Raw genomic sequence first — 20,205 nt, 5'->3', positions numbered from 1 at the left:
TAGGGATGTGGCAGTGAGTTGCACAGTCTAATTACACAATGTGTAAAAATAAATTTTTAATTTGCCACCTTTTGATTTAATTGAATGCCCCCTTCTTCTTGTGTTATTAGACAAAGAGAACAGAAGCTCCTAATCTACTTTCTCTATATCATTCATTATTTAATATGCTTTTATCATGACCCCTCTTATTCATCTCCTTTCTAAGGCAAATAATCAGAACTTTTTCCGATCTGTTATGAGGGGTTTTTCCATGCCCCATATCAATCAAATCACGTTGCCCTTCTCTGAACTCCCGGCAATATCCTTTTTGAGACTGGGGTGACAGTACTATGCTGATATTCCAGATGAGGCCACGCCACTGATTTCTATAATGCATTATAATATTTTCTGTTTTGCTCTTCATCCCATTCCTTGTACATCCTAACATCTTGGTTTTTTTTTATTGTTTTTTCTTTTCTTTTTTTTTTACTGCAGTTGCACATTGAGTAGAGGTGTTCATTGAGCTGTCTACAATGATGCTCAAATAGCAGTATCCACTCAGGAAAGTTATTTAGAACCTTGTAAGGTATACAAGTAGATTGATTTTTTTCCTCTTCGTATTTATAAGCATTGAACTTCACTGTGTTGCCCATTAACCTGGGTTGGTTAGGTTCCTCTGAAGTTACTCAGTCCTTACTGGTCCTCACTAAAGTTACTCAGTCCTTACTGGTCATTAACCTAAATAACTTTGTCATATCTGTAAATTTTGCTCTCTCACTGCTCACTCCCCTTTCCAGATCATTAATATAACTGACAGCATTGAAATTAGTAGGGACCTTGAGAAACGTTTTGTCAAGAAGAAAATTTACTCCTAATCTGTTTTCTGCCTTCCAGCCAGTTTTTGATCCACGACAATACTTTGCCTCTAACCTCATGACTACTTAACTAAAGAAGTTTCTGTTATTGGATTTTGTCAAATGCATTTGAAAGGAAAAGTTATATCAACTGGGTCTCCTTTATCCACTAATTTATTGACACACACAAAGAATTTCAAGTGATTAGAGAGAGACTATTTTGATTGACATAAAACGTGCTGACTAGACATTATCATAGTATGCTGTTCCGGGGGATTACATTTTTTTTTCAACCAACTTGCAATTTACAGATATAAGGCTTACCTGTCTAATTCCCCAGATCACCCTTAGAGCCCTTTGTAAATAAAGGTACCATCTTTGCTACCCTCCAGTTCTCTGGAACAGAAGTTATTTTAATAACCTGTGTGAGGCCACCACCTGGAGGACCTTGCACACTTTTTATTAGTATTGCAGAGTCACTTTTTTTTAAATTGGTGAGTCCTCCAGGTACCATGTACTAATTCTCCTAAGTTAATATTCAGGCAACAAAGGGACTAGATAAAATGAATAATTCTGTTAAATAGGTCTAACATTACATTTGTCGTTTCCCACTTCTTGTATTTACATCTACTAACAAACTATTAGCCAGGCCCTGAGTAATTCCCTTATGTCCCCTTGTTATACCAATACAAACACCTGCTTTTCAAGACAGTCTAAAATTGTTGCGTTTTGTAGATGCTAATAATGAAAGTTAAAAGTTACAGCTCTGACAATCATCAAGCTAGAAAGAGAGTCACACAGGAAGGGTGGAGGTGCAACTGCCCTGATAGAGGGTACCAACATTTCTGTATTTCTCTTTGTTGATACCTACCTCACTAGAGATAGTCTGCATTGGTATAACTAGGGCACAGAAGAATCATCAGGAAAAAGTTATCTGATATCAGAGAGATCTCATAACAAGAGTTTTTAAAGCAGTGTTTACCCACATTTACAATTTCAAAACATTTATGCAAATGACTGTATGATGACATGCAGGGTAACACAGTCAATCACAACTTGTTTTAGTTCATGAGCATATTGCAGTCTTATTGGTTAGAAAGACATATCAAAAATGTCCTCTCTCTCTGCAAATCTATTCATTTTGACATCATTATCATGTCCACATGACTTAGAATATTTGTTTCATGAAATTGCTATTTTTTCCCTATTAGTTCAGATTGGTTTTATTCAGCAGGTTAAATTAGAGGCACTCTTATGATGCAGAGATGATGCTCATTGCTCTTCAGAATTATTTCAGGTTTACAATATTTTGGGAAAATTTTCTGTTCAAACTTTTTGGACTAAAACTAATCAGTCCTCAACTCTTTTATATACCTTACATATAACTTCAGCATTGTCATTTCTTTAGCAAAATGAAATTACTAATCATATTTACTTTCAGAAGAGTCTATATGAAAACTAAGTTATCTTGGGTAAGCTACAGTAGTTCTGTTGCAACTTGTAACACAGTACTCCTCCATTTAAAATCCTACTGGCTGCAATGACATCTAGTGCTGAGAAAGGAATTGATCATCTGCAGGCTCCCTTACTGCTAAAGTCAGCCAACAACTCACTCATGGTTCTGCAACAGATGCTCTTGCTTTTAGGTCACTAAGAACCTTATGGACTAGTTTTCCTCTCCAAGGAGCAAAAGCCAGTATGATTAAGATAAGAAAATGTGCAACTCAACACCAAGAAGAATGTAGTGCCATTTATCTGTCAATTTTAGTCACATTGGCACAAAGATGATTTGAGCTTTGAGTTTTAAAGGAATCCCGATACTGCACTACTTAGACCTCCTGTGCTTAAGAACTTTTAATAAATATTTTAATTCATGCTCTTTTTAGTAATGAGCAGTTGTCAGACTGGGTAGGATATGGGGGATTTATAAAAAGTTTTTAACACCCAAGACAATGACATTAATGCACAGGGTTTGTTTATTTATTTAAAGATTATTAAAAGGACTGGTGGTGCTTAATATAAATTAGAACATAATTTTTTTTAAAATCCTGCAAATAGGACCAGACTGACCCCAAATGCTATGCAGCTTATTTACAGTTTTTGTTCTTCATCAAAACCCTTTCATTAAACTGTGTTTTGGAAGATGTTTATCAGTTAAATGCATTTTCTGTTCCCTCCTCTTACCACAGGTGTCTCCTCCTTCAGATTTCAGAACAAACAGTAATTCTATTATTGTGGTTTTCAATTTTGCTGGGGTTTAGGAACATTTTACCAACCAGTGCAATGTTTTTCACTCACAAAGTACATTTAACCACTGTGGTTACTGTGTGCATACAGTAGATCAACAACTGGAATATATTTTGCTAATTAAGAAAAAGTCATTTGTATCTGTGATTACCAAAGGACCTCTTTGCAGTATGTTCTACGGTTTACCTAAATCATACCTGTATATCTAGCGGTACCATTTATATCTAAAAATCATTAGTAAGTTATATTGTTTCCAACCAATCTTATACCAGATTCATTACACTGTATGCGTGTGTCAAACTGGGTGCTATTTCCTTGGTCACCCTTTTCAGTGGACTGTCTGCTACAATTTTAGGCAAAAGGTGTATTGATATCTACTGCATTTTATTTCTATATTGAGACATTCATCATAGTATTTAGCTTCAGCTTGATCCTTGTAAGGACAAAGTTATCTGTTCCACCCTTGGATGTTGTTTGTGTATTTATCACCATCTCTTACTAAGGTGAGGCTGGTGCAAAGAGATGGGAATTGAAGTGCTTGCTAAACAAAGGAAGACCTGAATTCATTTGAATTCTTGTGTCAGACTTCCACAGCTGAGCACCTTTCTTATTTACCGATGTTATATGAGCACTTAGGGTATGTCTACATTGCAATGAGACACCCGCAGCTGGCCCAGCCCAGCTAACTGGGGCTAAGGGGCTGTCTGAGGTGTAGATGTTTGGGGGTTGGCTGCAGCCCAAGCTCTGGGACCCTCTCACCTTGCAGAGTCCTAGAGCCTAGTCTCTAGCCTGAACCTGAACGTCTAGACCACAATTAAACAGCCCCTTAGTTCGAGCCCCACAAATCTGAGTCAGCTGGCACAGGCCATCTGTGGGTTTTTAATTGTACTGTAGACATAGCAATAGAGATCTCACCCAGACACTTTTCACCAAGGATGCCTTATTGATGGCTTTCTTATGTGTACAAATAGTTTCAACCAATGTCCCTGAAAAGTGCTGAACTGGTGTTTCATGAACAGATCCGTTTCACTGAAGTGTCTGAAATCAGAGTGGGAGAGGAAACCGACCCTTAATGGAAAAAATAGTGTAATAATTTAATTAATATGGGGAAATGAAAGATAGGGCAAGGAATTCCCTTTGCCCAATGTTTACACGCCAACCATTACATTCTTCTTATGGAATCAACAGTTTCCATGTTTTGATCAGCTCTTTTTTGGACCAGAAAACTAAAATCAAAGATAGACCCTGATTCAATATGATCAGATACTAGGGGCTCATTTACTGGGCGCATACAGTGAACAACTGAATAATTTATGAAGAACACAGTCTCACAATACTATGACACCTGTACACCCTGTACTTTTCCTGTAAGAAAAAATAAAAATGCTAAAAATGCTTTCTGGGGATGTGAGGAAGGCAATGCCAGTTCTTGGTTTTTCTCCTTTTACCAACAAACTCTCAAGAAGCCCTTGTGGATAAAGATGATTTTGGCACCCAACTCTTTCATAGGCTCTGATCTCCAGCTGAGAACTTCTCAAGCATGTTAGTTTGCACTCACCCTCCTATTTCTAACCACTTACCCATGTCTTGTACACAAAAGGGCAACTAGAGTGGAGGCCTGCACTACCTTCTCTGCTTCCCAGAAAATAAAGACCAGCTCCACTACTTAGGAAGAACAGAAAGTACCTGCCATGAGTGCATGCTAAAGTAGTTAGAACCACACAGTAGTGTTGAGATAAGATGCCTCAGTTGAGGCTTCTTCCTTCTTGGTTCAAAAAGGTGGAAATTGCTCTAGTGGAGTCGCCTGGAAGAGATTTGTACAGAGGAGATCAGCTGTGGAATAAAGAATCTGGATTTTAAAAAGTGACAAGACATATCCACATGAGAAAAAGAAGCCATATTCTTGCCTTCAGATGGTTTAAAAGAAATCAGTGAAGACAACCAAGGAGGATTGTGAGGATGGGAGAGAGCTGCACTCAACATAACGAGAAAGGAAAGGAATTTCTGAAATGATTTAGAGAAGAATGCAAATCTTCAAAGCTCTCTGCATTGACAGGAAATGTCAGAGGCCCTTTTAGGGACTCCTGGTATTCAGAGAAAAATCCCATAAGGAGAGAATCAGTACGGGTCCAGAGGATTACCTTCCCCTCACAGAAAATCAAAACTGGAGTGCCCACACATGGAGATGAAGTGACAGAAACCAAACAGGCCACCTCCACTAAGAGAAGGTTAAAGGCTATCAAATGTAATGGTTCAAAAGGGTCAGAACAGAGGACTGCAAGGAGAGATTGAAGTTGTACAGACAAAATCAAATCTTAATTGGGAGGCCTTGTGGACAGCAGGGAACCAAACTGAGAAGTCATCTATTTCAGGTTTCTTGGTAAGGTGAAAGCTTTGTGGGGTTGGGATAGCCTGACTCTTCGATCTTGGAAACAGAAGGGTAGACAAGGAAGCCAAGCTCTGAAAGGAACTTCCTTGTAGAAAGACAGGAGTCCAGTAGGCCTTCTGCTCTAATTTTTAGTGTCTGAGCTATGTGAAAAAACATAGGAACAATCTCTTGGTGTTTTTTATGGAGGACATAGAAGGCAGGAGGAGAAAAGGGGCAACTGTAGGGGCATAGGGCTCCAGATCTTCCTCCATTTTCCTCTTCTCTGGGAGATCTTTGGCCACATGAGAAAAAGGAGCCACATTCTTGCCTACGGGTGGTTTTAAAAAAATCAGTGAAGACAACCAAGGATGATTGTGAGGATGGGAGAAAGCTGCTTCTTAGCAGGGAAAGACAAGAGGTACACAAGATGGAAGCACTGTGCAAACTAGACTTATGACAGACAGCTGGAGAAATGGAAACACAGCTTATCTCTCTTGCTTCCTTTCTTTGGTGTGTACTCCATAGGAATTCTAGTAGCTGGCTGGAGCACAGGAAAAACACTCAGCCAGCAGGACCAACCTGCAGGGAGAAAGGAAACAACTGAGAAGCAGAGCCTGTCAAAAAGAGGAAGAATGTGGGCCAACATCTTTTCATACCCAGATCATCTCTCTGCCTGAATAATATCAGAAAGAGGGACAAGATGGGTGAGGTAATATCTTTTATTAGTTAGAGAGACAAGCTTTAGATGTTTTAGCTGTGTCAGTCCCAAGATATTAGAGAGACATGGTGGGGGACGTAATATCGTTGAACCAACTTCCAATAAAAGATATTACCTCACCAACCTTGTCTCTCTAATATCCTGGGACTGACACAGGTACAAAAACACTGCATATAGCAGAAAGAAGAGCACACAGTGTCTGCACATCCCAGAACTTTGAATGATCAAATGTTGCCATGGAAATTAGTCCCCACTAGAAGAAAAGGTTTGTTGGGATATATTGGGAATCTAGAAATTACAGTCATGTACGATTCAAAAATTTATTCAGAAATTATTTACGCATATTGGTCATAAGTCTCAGAATCATAAAATTAGTTAATCAACAGAAAAAGTATGAAAAGTGAGTTTTTTCAGTCCACAGCTTTATTATTAGCAGTACTAATGTACGAAAACACCTTTGAAGAAAATAAGTGTCCTTGAGATGTTAGAATCTATACAGCCAAAATGAGTATGTGCATCTATAGCTCTCCCTAAAAGTAACAATTAGATCATTAAAATAAATTTAGAAAAATAGCCTGTAAAATAAAAAGTTAAAAAATACTCACCTTCATTTTATTTCATAGGTCACTGTTATACCATCTATAAGATAATTAAAAATATGCAAGCAGCTGGTACTGCGGCTAAACAGATTAATGTAATAGTCTGTAGTCACATGCGCTGGCAAGGGGTTCACCTCTTTGGCGAGGAGGGGGTCAGCTGCCCTTGGGAAGTAGAGAAAGACAATATTTCTACTTTCCAGTGGCACAGTATTACAGATAGTGAGGTTAGAGTCCAGCTTGATTTATTGGCCAAGTGAACAATTTGCACACCTAGCAAAGACTTCCATTGTGATGGTATAACACTACAGCAGTGTGAAGATCAAACACATTTCATGGAAATAACAAGTTCTTCCAAACTAATCAAATTCAGGTTTTATTAATGATAAAAGCACTCAAATACTAAAAAACCCACAAACAATCCACACGGTTTAAATTTTACCATTGGTGAACTTCAAACTTTCAATGATATCTTAAAAATATAGACTACTTAACCACATCTTACTCTACTAAAGCTTCTTTTCAAGCAACACACAGAATAATCTGAATCAGAAGCTGAAGATCAACTTACAAATTCTCTGCTACCTAACCAGGACGTATCCATAACTTCCCAGAATATTTAGAAATGTCCCAGTCACACATGCTTCCCGTTTCCACTGCTTAATGAGCTAGGAGAAAACACCCACTTATCTAAATTTAAGGAGAATTAACTACAGGGATTGCTGCAAGGTCTATCCATTTACATAGGTTTTTGTTTTTATTTTGCCTGAGAGGTTTAAAGATCTTTTTTGGGTGGAGATTTTGAATGCTTTAGTTAACATTGGCTAAGTTTGTTAATAGTTATTTTTGTTATTAATTTTGATATTTTGTATTTGTTCAGAGAATCTCATTAGCACATTGTATAAATAAATCTGAAAGACTCTGATGATTAGCATGGCTTTAACCTACTGCTCAAGAATCAGATTTCGTTATGCAGACATATAATTTAAACTGTATTTGTACCAAAACTATGGCTTTTCCCAATCATGGATGGTTCTCAAATGTTAATTTAATAGTGGAATTGGCTCTTTGTTTACATAAAGTCTGAAATGACACTTCTACCACTTTTATCTATTATCTAAGTTATCAACTAACACAGGAAGCAGCACTTGAATTTTTCTTCCTATTAGCTTTTTCTGATTTCAAGTACAAACATCCTCAAATATTTATTCAAACAAGATTCAAAGTTCTGATGACAATGCTAACAAAAAAGTTAACTTAGTATTCCATTTACCTTAAATGGTATTTCTAGTGTTTATTACTAATTGAGATGTAATAGTGTCATGATTGCAGATGATAAATCAAAATTAGATATTACCAAACAAATTGTAATTCTCTTGTGAATTACAATTTAAGTTGTATTAGGCTCCCATGTGATCAGTATGTTCAGTGACTTCGCAGAAGATCACAAAGATGATCCTGGTGAATTAAATATTGTATTAGCACATAATTGAGCTTAAGTGACACACTTAGAGGTGAAAGACTTTGGTACCACCACTTGAAAAACATACTTCATGGACATGTGAGCCTTTTGTTGTTGAAATGTTTAACTAGCTTGGCTCCCTCCAACAAGATATGCTTCACAAATCAACCTAGTTTTTCACAACATACACTAATTCATCAGAAAAGAGATATCAAATCAATCTATTGAAAAAGCATACTTCAGTTTAAGTTGTATAATATTCTTAAATAATCTCAGACTGCTCTTTGGCTTTAAGTAGGTGATGATTCCCATTCTAGTCAAACAAAAATATTTTTAAAATAGCAAACAAATACCTACCTGTAAGAAATAAATGTTCCATCAGAGTCTAAGGTATAATGTGGTCTTCCATTCTCATGGGATCCTCCTAAAAAACAAAAATGAAAGACGCAGACCTTAGTCATAAGACAAGGATACACTGATATTGAACGTAGCAATGTAGGGCACAAGGGCATATGTAAGTGATCTTAATCTATGTGGCAATGTGTTTCATGGCTAAGAAATAGACAGCCTTACCTGGATAGGTCTCATCCTTCCATCTTGAAGAATGTTATTGATTAACTAGAGAAGACCTCAAGTCTCAAGCTTCAGTTCTGGATATGAATTTTCCCAAACCTCAAAGGTGTTTGTATCTGGGGTTTTGAGTTCGTTTAACAACTAGAGACAAGCCTAAGTGAATAAGATGTTTTTAAAAGATAACGTCTAATAAAAATGGATTAAAAAGAAATATGTTTTCCTATCTGAAGTCAATTTATATATTGTGAAATGTTTTAACTAAATGAATAGTAAAATGAAGTCTTCTTTCCACAGAAGGCGGCCAGGGCAGTTCAAGTTTCCCTCACATTGGCTCAGTAACATGCCTCTAAGCAAGACAGACTACTTACAAAGGGGAGAGGGTGGTCCACCATCAATACCCCTGAATCCTTGGCCTTTTCCCATCAAGATTGAGTTATGATGCTTCTTCAAATAAAACACCTGTCCAAGAGGTAAGGCCATATGGCTCAGTGAATAGAATTCCACACGAGGACTTGGATTCTACTCCTGCTCTGCCACCTAGCTGCTGTGTGACCTTAGGAAAGTTACTTCACTTCCCTTTGCCTCAGTTTTTTCATCTGTAACAGAGGCATAATGATACCAGCTGGCTTTGTAAAGCGCTCTGAGAGCTCGGAATGAAAAGCACTATCCAAGAGCTAGGCACTATTATTACTAACTCATTTCATATAAGCCAATGACAACTCACATGAAAACTATTTTTCAGTAACTCCTGCCCTAGGATAAAATAAAATCGATAACCAAGGCATCAAAGATGGTCTTTCTGAACAATCCAGTCCCTCATCACTCGACATGCTGGCATTTTATTTAAGAGTCAAAATGTGGTACTGTACAAGGCTAGTTGTTGAAAGGAAATGGGATCTGATCCTAAACAGCTACTACTACACCAGTACAGAATTCTGGAATAAAGAGTTGCTGCCCCTTTGATACTTTCCTACCTACCAAAGAAAGACCTGTGAACTCTTTAGTGCTCATGTCTTTGGAAAGTATATTTAATACAAAAGAAACTGCTCTACATATATATTGTAAAGTCATAACCATTTTCTTAAACCTTGCACTAAGTAGGGAAGGGTTTTGAGGCTGTCAGTTTCAGAATCAGAGATAAAAGTGATTTCACTTAGGAAATCAGATCGTGCATTCCCCAGTTGCAAAAGCTGCTTACCCATGCCAGAATGAAGACACATCTTCCTGCTGACAAGTTTGCACTCTGCTTAAAATTTTATTTTTAATTGAAGATGAATTTTTGTTAATAAACATCTTTATTTTGATCTGTAAAACAATTCTAAGTTTAGTTTATATAAAACACTTGTTTATTACTATTAACAATGCAGTGTTTTATGCTTAGAGACAAGGAGAATGTAACAGACAAGTATCTGCTTACATTATAAGTCTGTAAATTCCTATAGCATGACTTTCAAATACCACGTTATATTCAGTTTTAGCATATTTAAAGCTTAATAATTTAATGATTTATACAATTTTAATTTGTACTTTCAAACCACTCTGAACAATCTGAGGTGCCACTGGAGATCATAACAGTGGTCCTGGTTAAGTCAAATAATAATTATAGAGCTTTCACTTTAAAGAGGAGATTATTTTTAATTATTGAGTGAAGTACTTGAGGTACCATACTTATATAATTACGCTACTCATTAAATGGTTATTGAAAGCTGAAATGTAATTTTAGTGACAGCTACCTATTTTTCGTTGTACATTTTATAGATGACAGATAAGTCAAGAATACTAGTTTACTCAAAATTCCTGGCAGCTGTACTTGAGCTTTCAGGTATAGAACAATTAAGCTGTGCTTATTTTGAAACTTTTTTTTAAACGTATCTTACAGATTATTTTGCTATATAGAGAAACAAAAAAAAATTCCGTTCCCAGAGATGAGAGAGAAAATAGTGATAAACAGATATTTTTCTTCTGTTTAATGTCAGCAAATTCTGGTTCTACAATGTACTTTCTTTTCAAGCCATATCCCTGAAAAAAACAGAACACATCTGCAAGGCAGTATCAGCTATTTTATTAGAAGACTGTTTTGTTTAACAAAATGAACACCCAGCGACAACACAAATATGGAAGACTGATTTTAGTCAAAATGTGTTTGCTGTATAATGCAAACAAAAAAATTACTTAACAGATTGCAGATCTTGAGTATAAAGGGGTAATCAGCATACAATAAGCATTATACTATGCATTAAAACTATATATAATGCCACAAAAGACTCGTTTGCTTCTTTGTAACACTAAGGTTCACAACTCTTCAAACATCAAACCCCATCAGATTATTTTACTCCATAGGTATATATTCAATATCAAATTGAGTCACATAAAATTATTCTAATAATTAAGGGACCCTGACACCTGACAGCATAGAGGTTTTGGCCTCATAAAATATTAACCCATTGACTCATCCTCAGTATTTTCATCCCTTCCACATGATGCTTCAAATTCAACTTATTCCTCCATTTTTCCAAAGGCCATTATCTTGTACAAATTAATCTTTTCTTTCTCACAATGAAAACTAAACAGAAGAGTAAATTTGTTTCATTAACAATATTAAAGCTAAGATTTCTGAGTTCGCTGCATAGGGAAAAAGCAATAAAGTTTTGAAGAGGGAAAAACTGCTTTGTTCCTTCAATCCCCTAGTTGAAATTAATTATAGCAAATGTTTATGAAAACATCTGTTCCATGCAGTTATAAATTCTTAATTTTAGCATGGGCGATTCTAGGCTTCTCTATTATTTTGAAAGAAGAGTCTAAAAATTGAAAGGTTTACAAAAGAACAGGCAATCTGATTATCTACAGTACGATATATGTAGATATAATGTCCTGAGGATCCCTGCGGCAAAGAAAAACACCACAAAATACAAAAAGACTAGCTAAGACAGACACAAATCAGAAAAATCTTCAACTGGTCTAACTTGACTGAAGGTGAAAAAATAAAAGTAAAACCAGACCTGAGGAACACCAAATTAAGTCTGCATTACATAACCTAAGTCTATACAAAGTAAAATGTAGTAGGTATATTGATTTCCATCTTATGCATTTAATAAAGGAGTAAGAACAGAGTACACTTGACATTACCTATTTGTGTCAACAGAGGATGCTAGAGAGTTTAAGATGATTCAGTAGCTGCTCCACTTCTGAAGCTCAATTGTTAGTATAAGATCTTAGGCTCCGAACGCTCTCTTGGACTTTTTACATAACACCCTTGCAACTACAGTGTTAAATTCAATTTACACCAAATAAGCTTTTAAAATGATTAAACAGAGCAAGCTTGAAGCAGTGTACAGAAACTGAAAATAATGCCTTCAGCTAAAGAATTAAGTGCACTGCACTTCTGATATTTATAAAATAATTATTAGGCCAGAAAGTTGAAGAACATTTCACTCTGAGAAAGCTGAAGTTGTCTGAAATAAAAATGATGCAACTTTCTGACGAGCATATTAGAGCAATCTTTTAAATTCAAACCTTTTCCCCCCTTGCTTCTGAAGTAATTTAGGATCATTGACGGATGCATACTTTGCATGCATGCATTCCTTTGTAAAGATATTTTGGTAGCATTTTAAATATTAATATTGTGCCAAAACAATCTTTATATTTTGCCACAAATGAAAAAAGATAATATTCTGGTAACGAGATGCATGTGAACAGTTAAAAATTGTACACCATGCTCACTAAAGGTAACTCTTGCACTAGATGAAATGTGTAATTTGTTAATCTTGCAAATTAACAAAAATGAAATTACCCTGAACATGGATCTAGCTTTTGTACATTCCTAGAGAGAGAGAGATTTTCCTTATATATATTTGAGTTTTCAGCAAAGAGGACACTGGAGCAAGATATTCTACAGTACCCACGCATAGACTAGTTTTGCATCAGTGGAGGATGGTGACATCTGAAAGTGGGTAGGCAAAACTGACACATAAAGGTGCAGAATGAGAGCCTGTTTATAGCAGTAGGGAAAGATAGCATATCTGGTGAACAATATGGTAGGAAATTCTATCCTGAGAAGCCTCCACTGTTTTGCAGTTATAAAAGAAAACATTTTGTACGGGCAAGAATAACTGGGATTGCAAAAATCCCAAGTAAATATAATCCTGATCTCTCTTTTGGATTACTACTTTGCTAGACTAAACTGGCATTTTGCAATGATGTATACATTCAAAATCATGGCAAATGTACGTGCATAATAGATTACTATGTTCTCTTTAAGCAAAAAAATAAATAAATCTGTTTTAAATAGTTTAACCAAGAATTACATGCACAACTTTTCATATGCAAAATACAAAGATTTGTATGCCCAAAATGCATTTGTGAAGGCAAAAACATGGCTAGGAAATGTACACAAAATAAAATAGGGGTGCATGAAATTGGGATAAAATTTAAGTGGAATCTTTTGAAAATTTGATCCTTTATGTCTCCAAGTTCATAATCATTCTACTCAAAAAGAAAAGGAGTACTTGTGGCACCTTAGAGACTAACCAATTTATTTGAGCATAGGCTTTTGTGAGCTACAGGTTAGTCTCTAAGGTGCCACAAGTACTCCTTTTCTTTTTGCGAATACAGACTAACACGGCTGTTACTCTGAAACCTGTCATTCTACTCAAAGAATTTCAGTCGCACCACATTATAAAAAAGTTTTATCCTATTTTTGACTTTGTAACATCTTCCACGCTACATCTTCTATCTGAAACAGCCCCCACTTTCAGGGTGCTTTGCAATCAAACTGTGCTGTGGTAGGAGGTGAAGAGGACAAGGAAAGGAGAAACAGTCAGAAGGAAGGAGTAGCAGATAACAGATCAACCAACAAGGGAAGGGGGGGGGGGGAAGAAGCAGTTTTCAATTATCCCCTCTCTTGTAGTTTCCACAACACTGTGGCTCTCTGGCCACTTTAAACTCACTTTCAATTTTAAAGAAGTTTGGACTTTTATTTTTGTAAATAGAAAAAGGATTTAAAGTAACAGCTACACATCCACAAACTCCTGGAGCAACCACAGTCAGATTTATGTGGGACGGAGATGGTGTTCAAATAGACCACTTAAAAGTTTAAAATTTAAATTAAATTCAAGAAAAAATATCTTCAGAGAAGAGTGAGATTTATAATCTTTTAGCTACTCTTGCCTTTTACTTATCTACTAAGAATAATCCTCTGCTCCCAAAACTGAATTTTAAGTTTTTTTAAAAATATGTAAAATAATGAACCATATTCTAATGCCTTGCATAATGACAGGTTTCAGAGTAGCAGCCGTGTTAGTCTGTATTCGCAAAAGAAAAGGAGTACTTGTGGCACCTTAGAGACTAACAAATTTATTTGAGCATAAGCTTTCGTGAGCTACAGCATCCGATGAAGAGAGCTGTAGCTCACGAAAGCTTATGCTCAAACAAATTTGTTAGTCTCTAAGGTGCCACAAGTCCTCCTTTTCTTTTGCATATTCTAATGGAAAACAAGCCCTCCATGTGCCTGGGAAGGATTCTCGGGTGGTAGGTGTGCACCAATACTATATTAATGCACACGCAGTTGTGGCTTAGTGTAAGCCTTTTACTACAGGAAATATGGGCCAAATTCAATGGTGATGTTAACAGTGGTGTAACTGGTCAACGTATGGCTGTAAACAGAAAGTAATGTAATGTGCACCAATTCAGCATTCTGTGGGAGCCACACAGCACTGGCCAGCAGACAAGCGTACCTCTTCCAGTGAAGTCAGTAAAAGTTTAGTCTGGTTATGCCATGGTTCAATGTGGTACCAGGAGTCCTGAGATTGCTGTTAGCAGAAGATGAAATTAGATTATAGTGAATATGCTTTATCTCACCCCTTCTGGCCACACTGATTTTCCTGCTCCTCTTCTGTTTCATGCATTGAACATCACATTGGTGCCAGTTACACTTGCTGTTGTCAATCATTTACAACATGTAACTTAAACTAGTGTTTAGATCACCAATTAATTTGACACAAACACTTCAGTAAGATTTAGCTCCATTTACTCCATGCTGCATTCAGACCAGCATCAAGTGGACTGTCTGCAACCAATAAATAATGGCCACCTCTAAACCTCAAGAGAGTCCTTAGAGATCATAAAATGAATGTTTAGTGAAATAAAGAGGTTGTAGTAGTCCATTACAGCCATGGACAATGCCATGAATAATCATACTTTTACAGAAAGAAAAATCTTAGAATCAGTCTGGAACTATTGCTATAAATTGCTATAACATGATGTACAAAATCTTGAGTGACTTAGTGCTTGCATCCAGAATGTTGCAGCTAATTTTAATTTAAAATATAAACAGCCTGAAAGGCCTGTGAACAGTAAATTGCAATAATCCAGCTGAGATGTAATAAATAGGAGTTAATGACTCAGCATCCCCCTGAGACAACACTGGTCACACAGCTTTGCTTAGTTTTAGACATGCACAATCAGGGTATAAAGGTGGTCTCTGGAGACCTTTTACTTTGATAATAGCAAAAACATACCACCACTTTCTTTTTAAATCTCAGGGTTACTGTGGTTCTTTAATGTACTCTATGTTTCTTCAATTGCACTCAATTTGAGACTTCAAACTGTAAAATACAAGTATATGCAATCATTCTATTTTGGAAAAATAAATCATAGTTAAATGTAGTTTTCATTGTCAAATGAACCAACAGGAGTAATTGCTTCATGCCCCACGATTCGAATAAAGTTGGAGCCAAAAGGTTGATGATTGGATAGGACAAGCAGTTTTCTGCCTTCTTGATACTTTGACAGACTTAGAAATTGCTATTAAATACTAAGAACAAAACTCTAATTGGCTAAAATAACTGAACACTTTCTACAGGAAACTAAACCTAGCACACTGGCAACTAAAACTGGCTTGGAGTTAATGGGCCAGATTTTGAATCAAGTTGTATATCTCTGTAAATCTGGAGTAACAACTGAGCTACTTTGAATTTACACCAAAGTCAGCTGAAGGAGAATCTGGCCCACTAAATTTAATTAGAAATAGAATGCTACTCCTATACCAAAACTATGGTTCTCACAATACACCGATTACCTATATAATAAGATTCCAGGATTGTCAATCTGTCGATGTGTCATTTTGAAGCCTAGAATGTATGTTTTGTCAGTGTGAAGCAAGGAAACAGCTGTAAGCATGGTTGAGTGCTCTTTTTGTTTAGAATATCATCAGGTTTAGTCATCCCTGCGATTTGTGATCTGTACTGTCCAATTTTTAAGTTCTCAGCCATTTTTACTTTATGAATTACTCCTGAGTGACAGCAATGCTCAAAAGGTGAGAGGTCACAGATGGCACAGCCAAACGAAGGACTGCTGTGAAAGAAGGCATACTTCATGACAAAAGCTGTAAACCACGTCTTTTTCTAGATGCCAACATTACCATGTGAAACCTAAGTTTGTAAATAAAGCCATTGAGATGGCAGGGGTTGAGAATGGGTCACCAACCGCCTTTCTTTTGAGGTGCTAGGAAATATGTTGAGTAAAACCCCTCCCTCAGTACTGAAGAGGAACCCGCTCTAAGAGAGATTCCACTTCTTGTTTGTGAATGTTCTTGAGAGTGGCCCCCAAAAGAGGGGTGGGGAAAGGGGATTTGGAAGGGGTAGGGATGCAAACTCTTGTATAACCAGAATGGATGATGCTGAGCATTCACTTGCCTGTTTGTGTTGCACTCCAGGTGTTGAAAAAGTGCTAGAAAACTCCCAAATGTTGGACTCATGGTTTACAGCTCTTAAGCTCCTGTGAAAAATGATGCTTAGACAAGGGCTGAAATTGGAAGGAGGAATCTGCTGCAGAAGGTGTGGAGAAGCGGATCTTTTGAGCTATCTGCTTCTTACAAGGTGGCTCATAAAGTCTCTGGTAGAAGAACTGTTGAGCCATCAGTCAAGGCTTTTTCTCTTCAGAGCTGGTGTATATATTTCTAGGGACTGGAGGGTAGCCCTGGAGTCCTTTAAAGTGTGTAAGGGCTCATCTGTCTTCTGATTAAACAGAAGAGTCTCACTGAAGCAAGCTTCTCAATGGTGTTCTGGATCTCTCTGGGAAAACCAACCATGGAACCATGACCATAACGATGACAGCAGCCACTGCACTCGAAGATGTATCAGATACATCTACTGCTGATTGGATAGTGATCCTGGCAACATTTTAGCTACCTCTATGAGAGTCTGGAAACGTGATATGTCCTCTAGGAGACTGTCAATAAAGTCAGAGAATTTCCAATAGTTCAGGAACCCATGCTTATCCAGTAGTGCTTGGTAACTGACTATCCTGAACTAGAAGCTAGAAGAAAAGAAGACCCTCCCTTTTCCAATAAGTTAAGAAGCTTCCCCTCTTTATCCGTCAGAATAGTTTATCAGTCAGGGATTGGCTGCCTATATCTCTCTGATGTGACTTGGACCATTAAGAAGTAGGAACAGGGTGGGAGAACTGAAATTCTGTTCCATTGGTTGGGACATAGTACCACTTCTCTGCCCTCTTAGCGGTAGGTATGCCAGTAAGCTGTGGTTTGCCAGACCACTGTTGCTGGCTCCAGTATGGCTTTGTTAATTATGAACGTTATTCTACTGGAGCTAGAGGACTGAAGGATGTCCAGGAGCTTGTGTTGAGGACCCTGACCCTCAAGTGGAATCTGCAACTCCCCTGCAATTGTTTATAGTCATCAGGAGCAGATGGAGACATTCGAATCACCACCAAATCTGGATGTGAAGACTGCAATCTTGTCAGATCTCGTGCATATTCTTCCTCCTCAGAAGGATTTGGGAGTACTCAAGTTGTCCCCTCAAAGGGGAGGGAAGGCATGACTCCTTAGCAGAACAGACCAATTCTGCAGGATTTTATTGGTCCCATGGTCCCCAGTATGGCCAACAAGATGAGTCAAATGAGGGTTGTGGTGGTCCCTAAGGTGTGAGGTACCGACAGTTCTGAGGCAGATGATGAGGTGGGGGATGTACCCAAGCTGGCCCAGATCTTCTGTCCAGGACAGTGTGTCTTGGAGGAGAAGGAGGGCATAATGGTTCATCTGGGAGTTCAGAATTTCTGATGGGGAGAAAACTGATTCATTTCCAACCGTGATACCGATGGTGACCTTGGAGGGATATTATAGCCCAAAGATGGAATCAGACACAAACTCCTTCCAAAGGGCTGCACCCCTGGTGGAGTCACAACCTCTCTCAAAAGAGAGGCAGCTGAAAAAGTGGGAGCCTCGAGGTTTGGAAACGTGAAGATGTCCTCAGGCGGAGTGTAGATCTCAGCTCTTCCCAGCTTCAGAGGGGTCCTGTCTGCCTGAACCATTGGAACCACAGAAGAGATAGTCTGTGCCACAGCCGTTGAAGAAAGACAGAACTGCAGGTGACCTATACTCCCAGATGTTAATCTTCATCAGTACTGGTGGATCTCAGGATTTGTGCTTGGGAGGCACCAGAAGCATGGTACCATCGCATCACAATCTGGTGCCTATGGAGCCCTAGACTTGTGTGCTTTTTTATCATGCCTCTGAGACTTAGTACATCCTAAGTTCTCTTGGGCAGAGTTAGTGCTTGGTTTAGGCAGGGCTAGATTTGACCTCTTCAAAGTGGTTTTGGAGGAAAACTTAGTCTTGTAGTTATGAGAATGCTCCCTTGTCTCCAGACAAGTCCCCACTGAGGGATCTCTGGTGGTAGACTGCTTAGCTCCTGATTTGGACATAGTGGTAGGAGGTGCACTCCTTGCTGAGTCAGACTGATGTACGGAGAGGGACTTCCCAGCCTGGGGCTGATTGTGGTCTCATAGTCTTTTCCATTAGGTGCTTTCTAAGGTGAAGTTCCCGTTCTTTCCAGGTACGGCTTAGGAATGAACAGCAGATACTGCATCTTGCCATGATGTGGGCTTCTCGAAGGCAGCACAACCAGCATTCGTGGTCGTTGCTGACCAGGAAGGACTGCAGGCAGGAAGAACAAATTTTGAAGCCCAGAGTCCTGGGCATAGTTTAGTACCCAAGCAGGGTACTGGGAGTGGGATGGCGTGTGCTCACTAGGTCAGGTAGACTAACTATAAAACCCTAAAAGTAACAGATACAAACTTGAAAACTCTACAATATAAAAACTATTTACAGATATCTAAATATATTTTCACCGATAAAGAAGAAAGGCGAAGCTTTAGAAGCTGGAGGTTCCGACCTGCACGATGCAGCTATGAGTAGGAACTGGAGAGGTGGTCAATCTGCCCTGCCCTATATTTCCTCAGTCAGAAGAATGAGGTGAGCCAGGGCACATGTGCAGACCAACAGACTCTGCTTTCAAAATTGTCTGGGTATCATCCAAAGGACACATCTGAAGGAGCAGTTAAACAGGTAGGAGAAGAACCACGAGAAGACAGAGTCACAGAAGCCAAAGGGGCCAAGATTTCAAGACGAACTGCATGGTCAACTGTGTCAAAGGGAGCCAACAGGTCACGGAGAACAAACAGAGTACTGGTTCTTAGATTTTGCTAAGAAGAGCCATTACAGACTGTGGCGAGAGTGGTTTCAGTTGAATGCAAGGGGGAAATTAGTGAGGGTCTACGATAGATATGGACGAGAGGAAATCCAGACAGCAATTGTAAAAAGCACTTTCAATGAACTTAGAGATGAAAGGTAGAAGGGAGATGGAGAAGGTGGTGGTTGGAGAGGCAAATGGGGTCAAGGGTGACTATTTGGTATATTTTAACACTATTAAATACAAATGCACAAGAGGTAGAAGATAAATATTTGTGAAATCAAGAGCAGCATGCATAAAACAAAAAAAACCATGCTGGCATTCTATTACATATCTATTATGTGATTGATTTTAAAAGCAACCTGGTTGATTGCATCTGGGCAGAATTTAAAGAACGCATTGTCACTGCCACACTCAAGAGGGTAAGGCATAAACGAAGTGCATGGTTAAAAAGGAAACTGATGGAAACTTTTATTAAGACAACAAAATCATGTTAATTTAATACCTGTATCTGGCAGCCAGCCCCATGCATTAAACATTAATGGCCAAGAATAGAGCCACCAATCCCAACCTGTCTCATATACCTGAGATTTCCAGGCCCTTTACAGTACCCCTTGCCTCAACTGAATTGGCCTATACTGAGGAAGCCCACCCTGGAAAAAGCATACAGCGATCCACACCACTTGCCTGTCCAACTCCCATATGCCCTTACAAGCTGGTGCAAGAAAATTCTGGCCTCTTCAGATGCACTCAGCATCAGAAGACCTGACTCTGAGTGACCACCCGATGCAATCGCTAGATCAGTACCAAGAGATGGTACAGGAGACTACATTTTAAATGTAAAATTACAAAACAGTATTGGAACACAATTAACCTCTTTCCATATAAGTGGAGCAAAAAATGTCAACTGAACATTAAAAGCAA

General features: G+C 38.2%; 1 protein-coding gene across 1 annotated transcript in view; it reads right to left on the bottom strand.

Annotated features, from left to right (window-relative positions):
• Window positions 1-20,205, bottom strand: part of TBC1D5 (TBC1 domain family member 5) — a 275,327-nt gene that overhangs the window by 221,191 nt on the left and 33,931 nt on the right. The window contains exon 2 of the mRNA XM_048838538.2: window positions 8,582-8,648. Coding sequence (XP_048694495.2) covers window positions 8,582-8,648 — 67 coding nt within the window. The remainder of the gene's footprint in view (window positions 1-8,581; window positions 8,649-20,205) is intronic.

This window comes from Caretta caretta, chromosome 2 (assembly GCF_965140235.1).
Source record: "Caretta caretta isolate rCarCar2 chromosome 2, rCarCar1.hap1, whole genome shotgun sequence".
In the NCBI taxonomy this organism is placed as follows: domain Eukaryota; kingdom Metazoa; phylum Chordata; order Testudines; family Cheloniidae; genus Caretta; species Caretta caretta.
The sequence above is the reverse complement of the archived record's forward strand: the minus strand, read 5'-3'. Positions and strand labels throughout refer to the sequence as shown.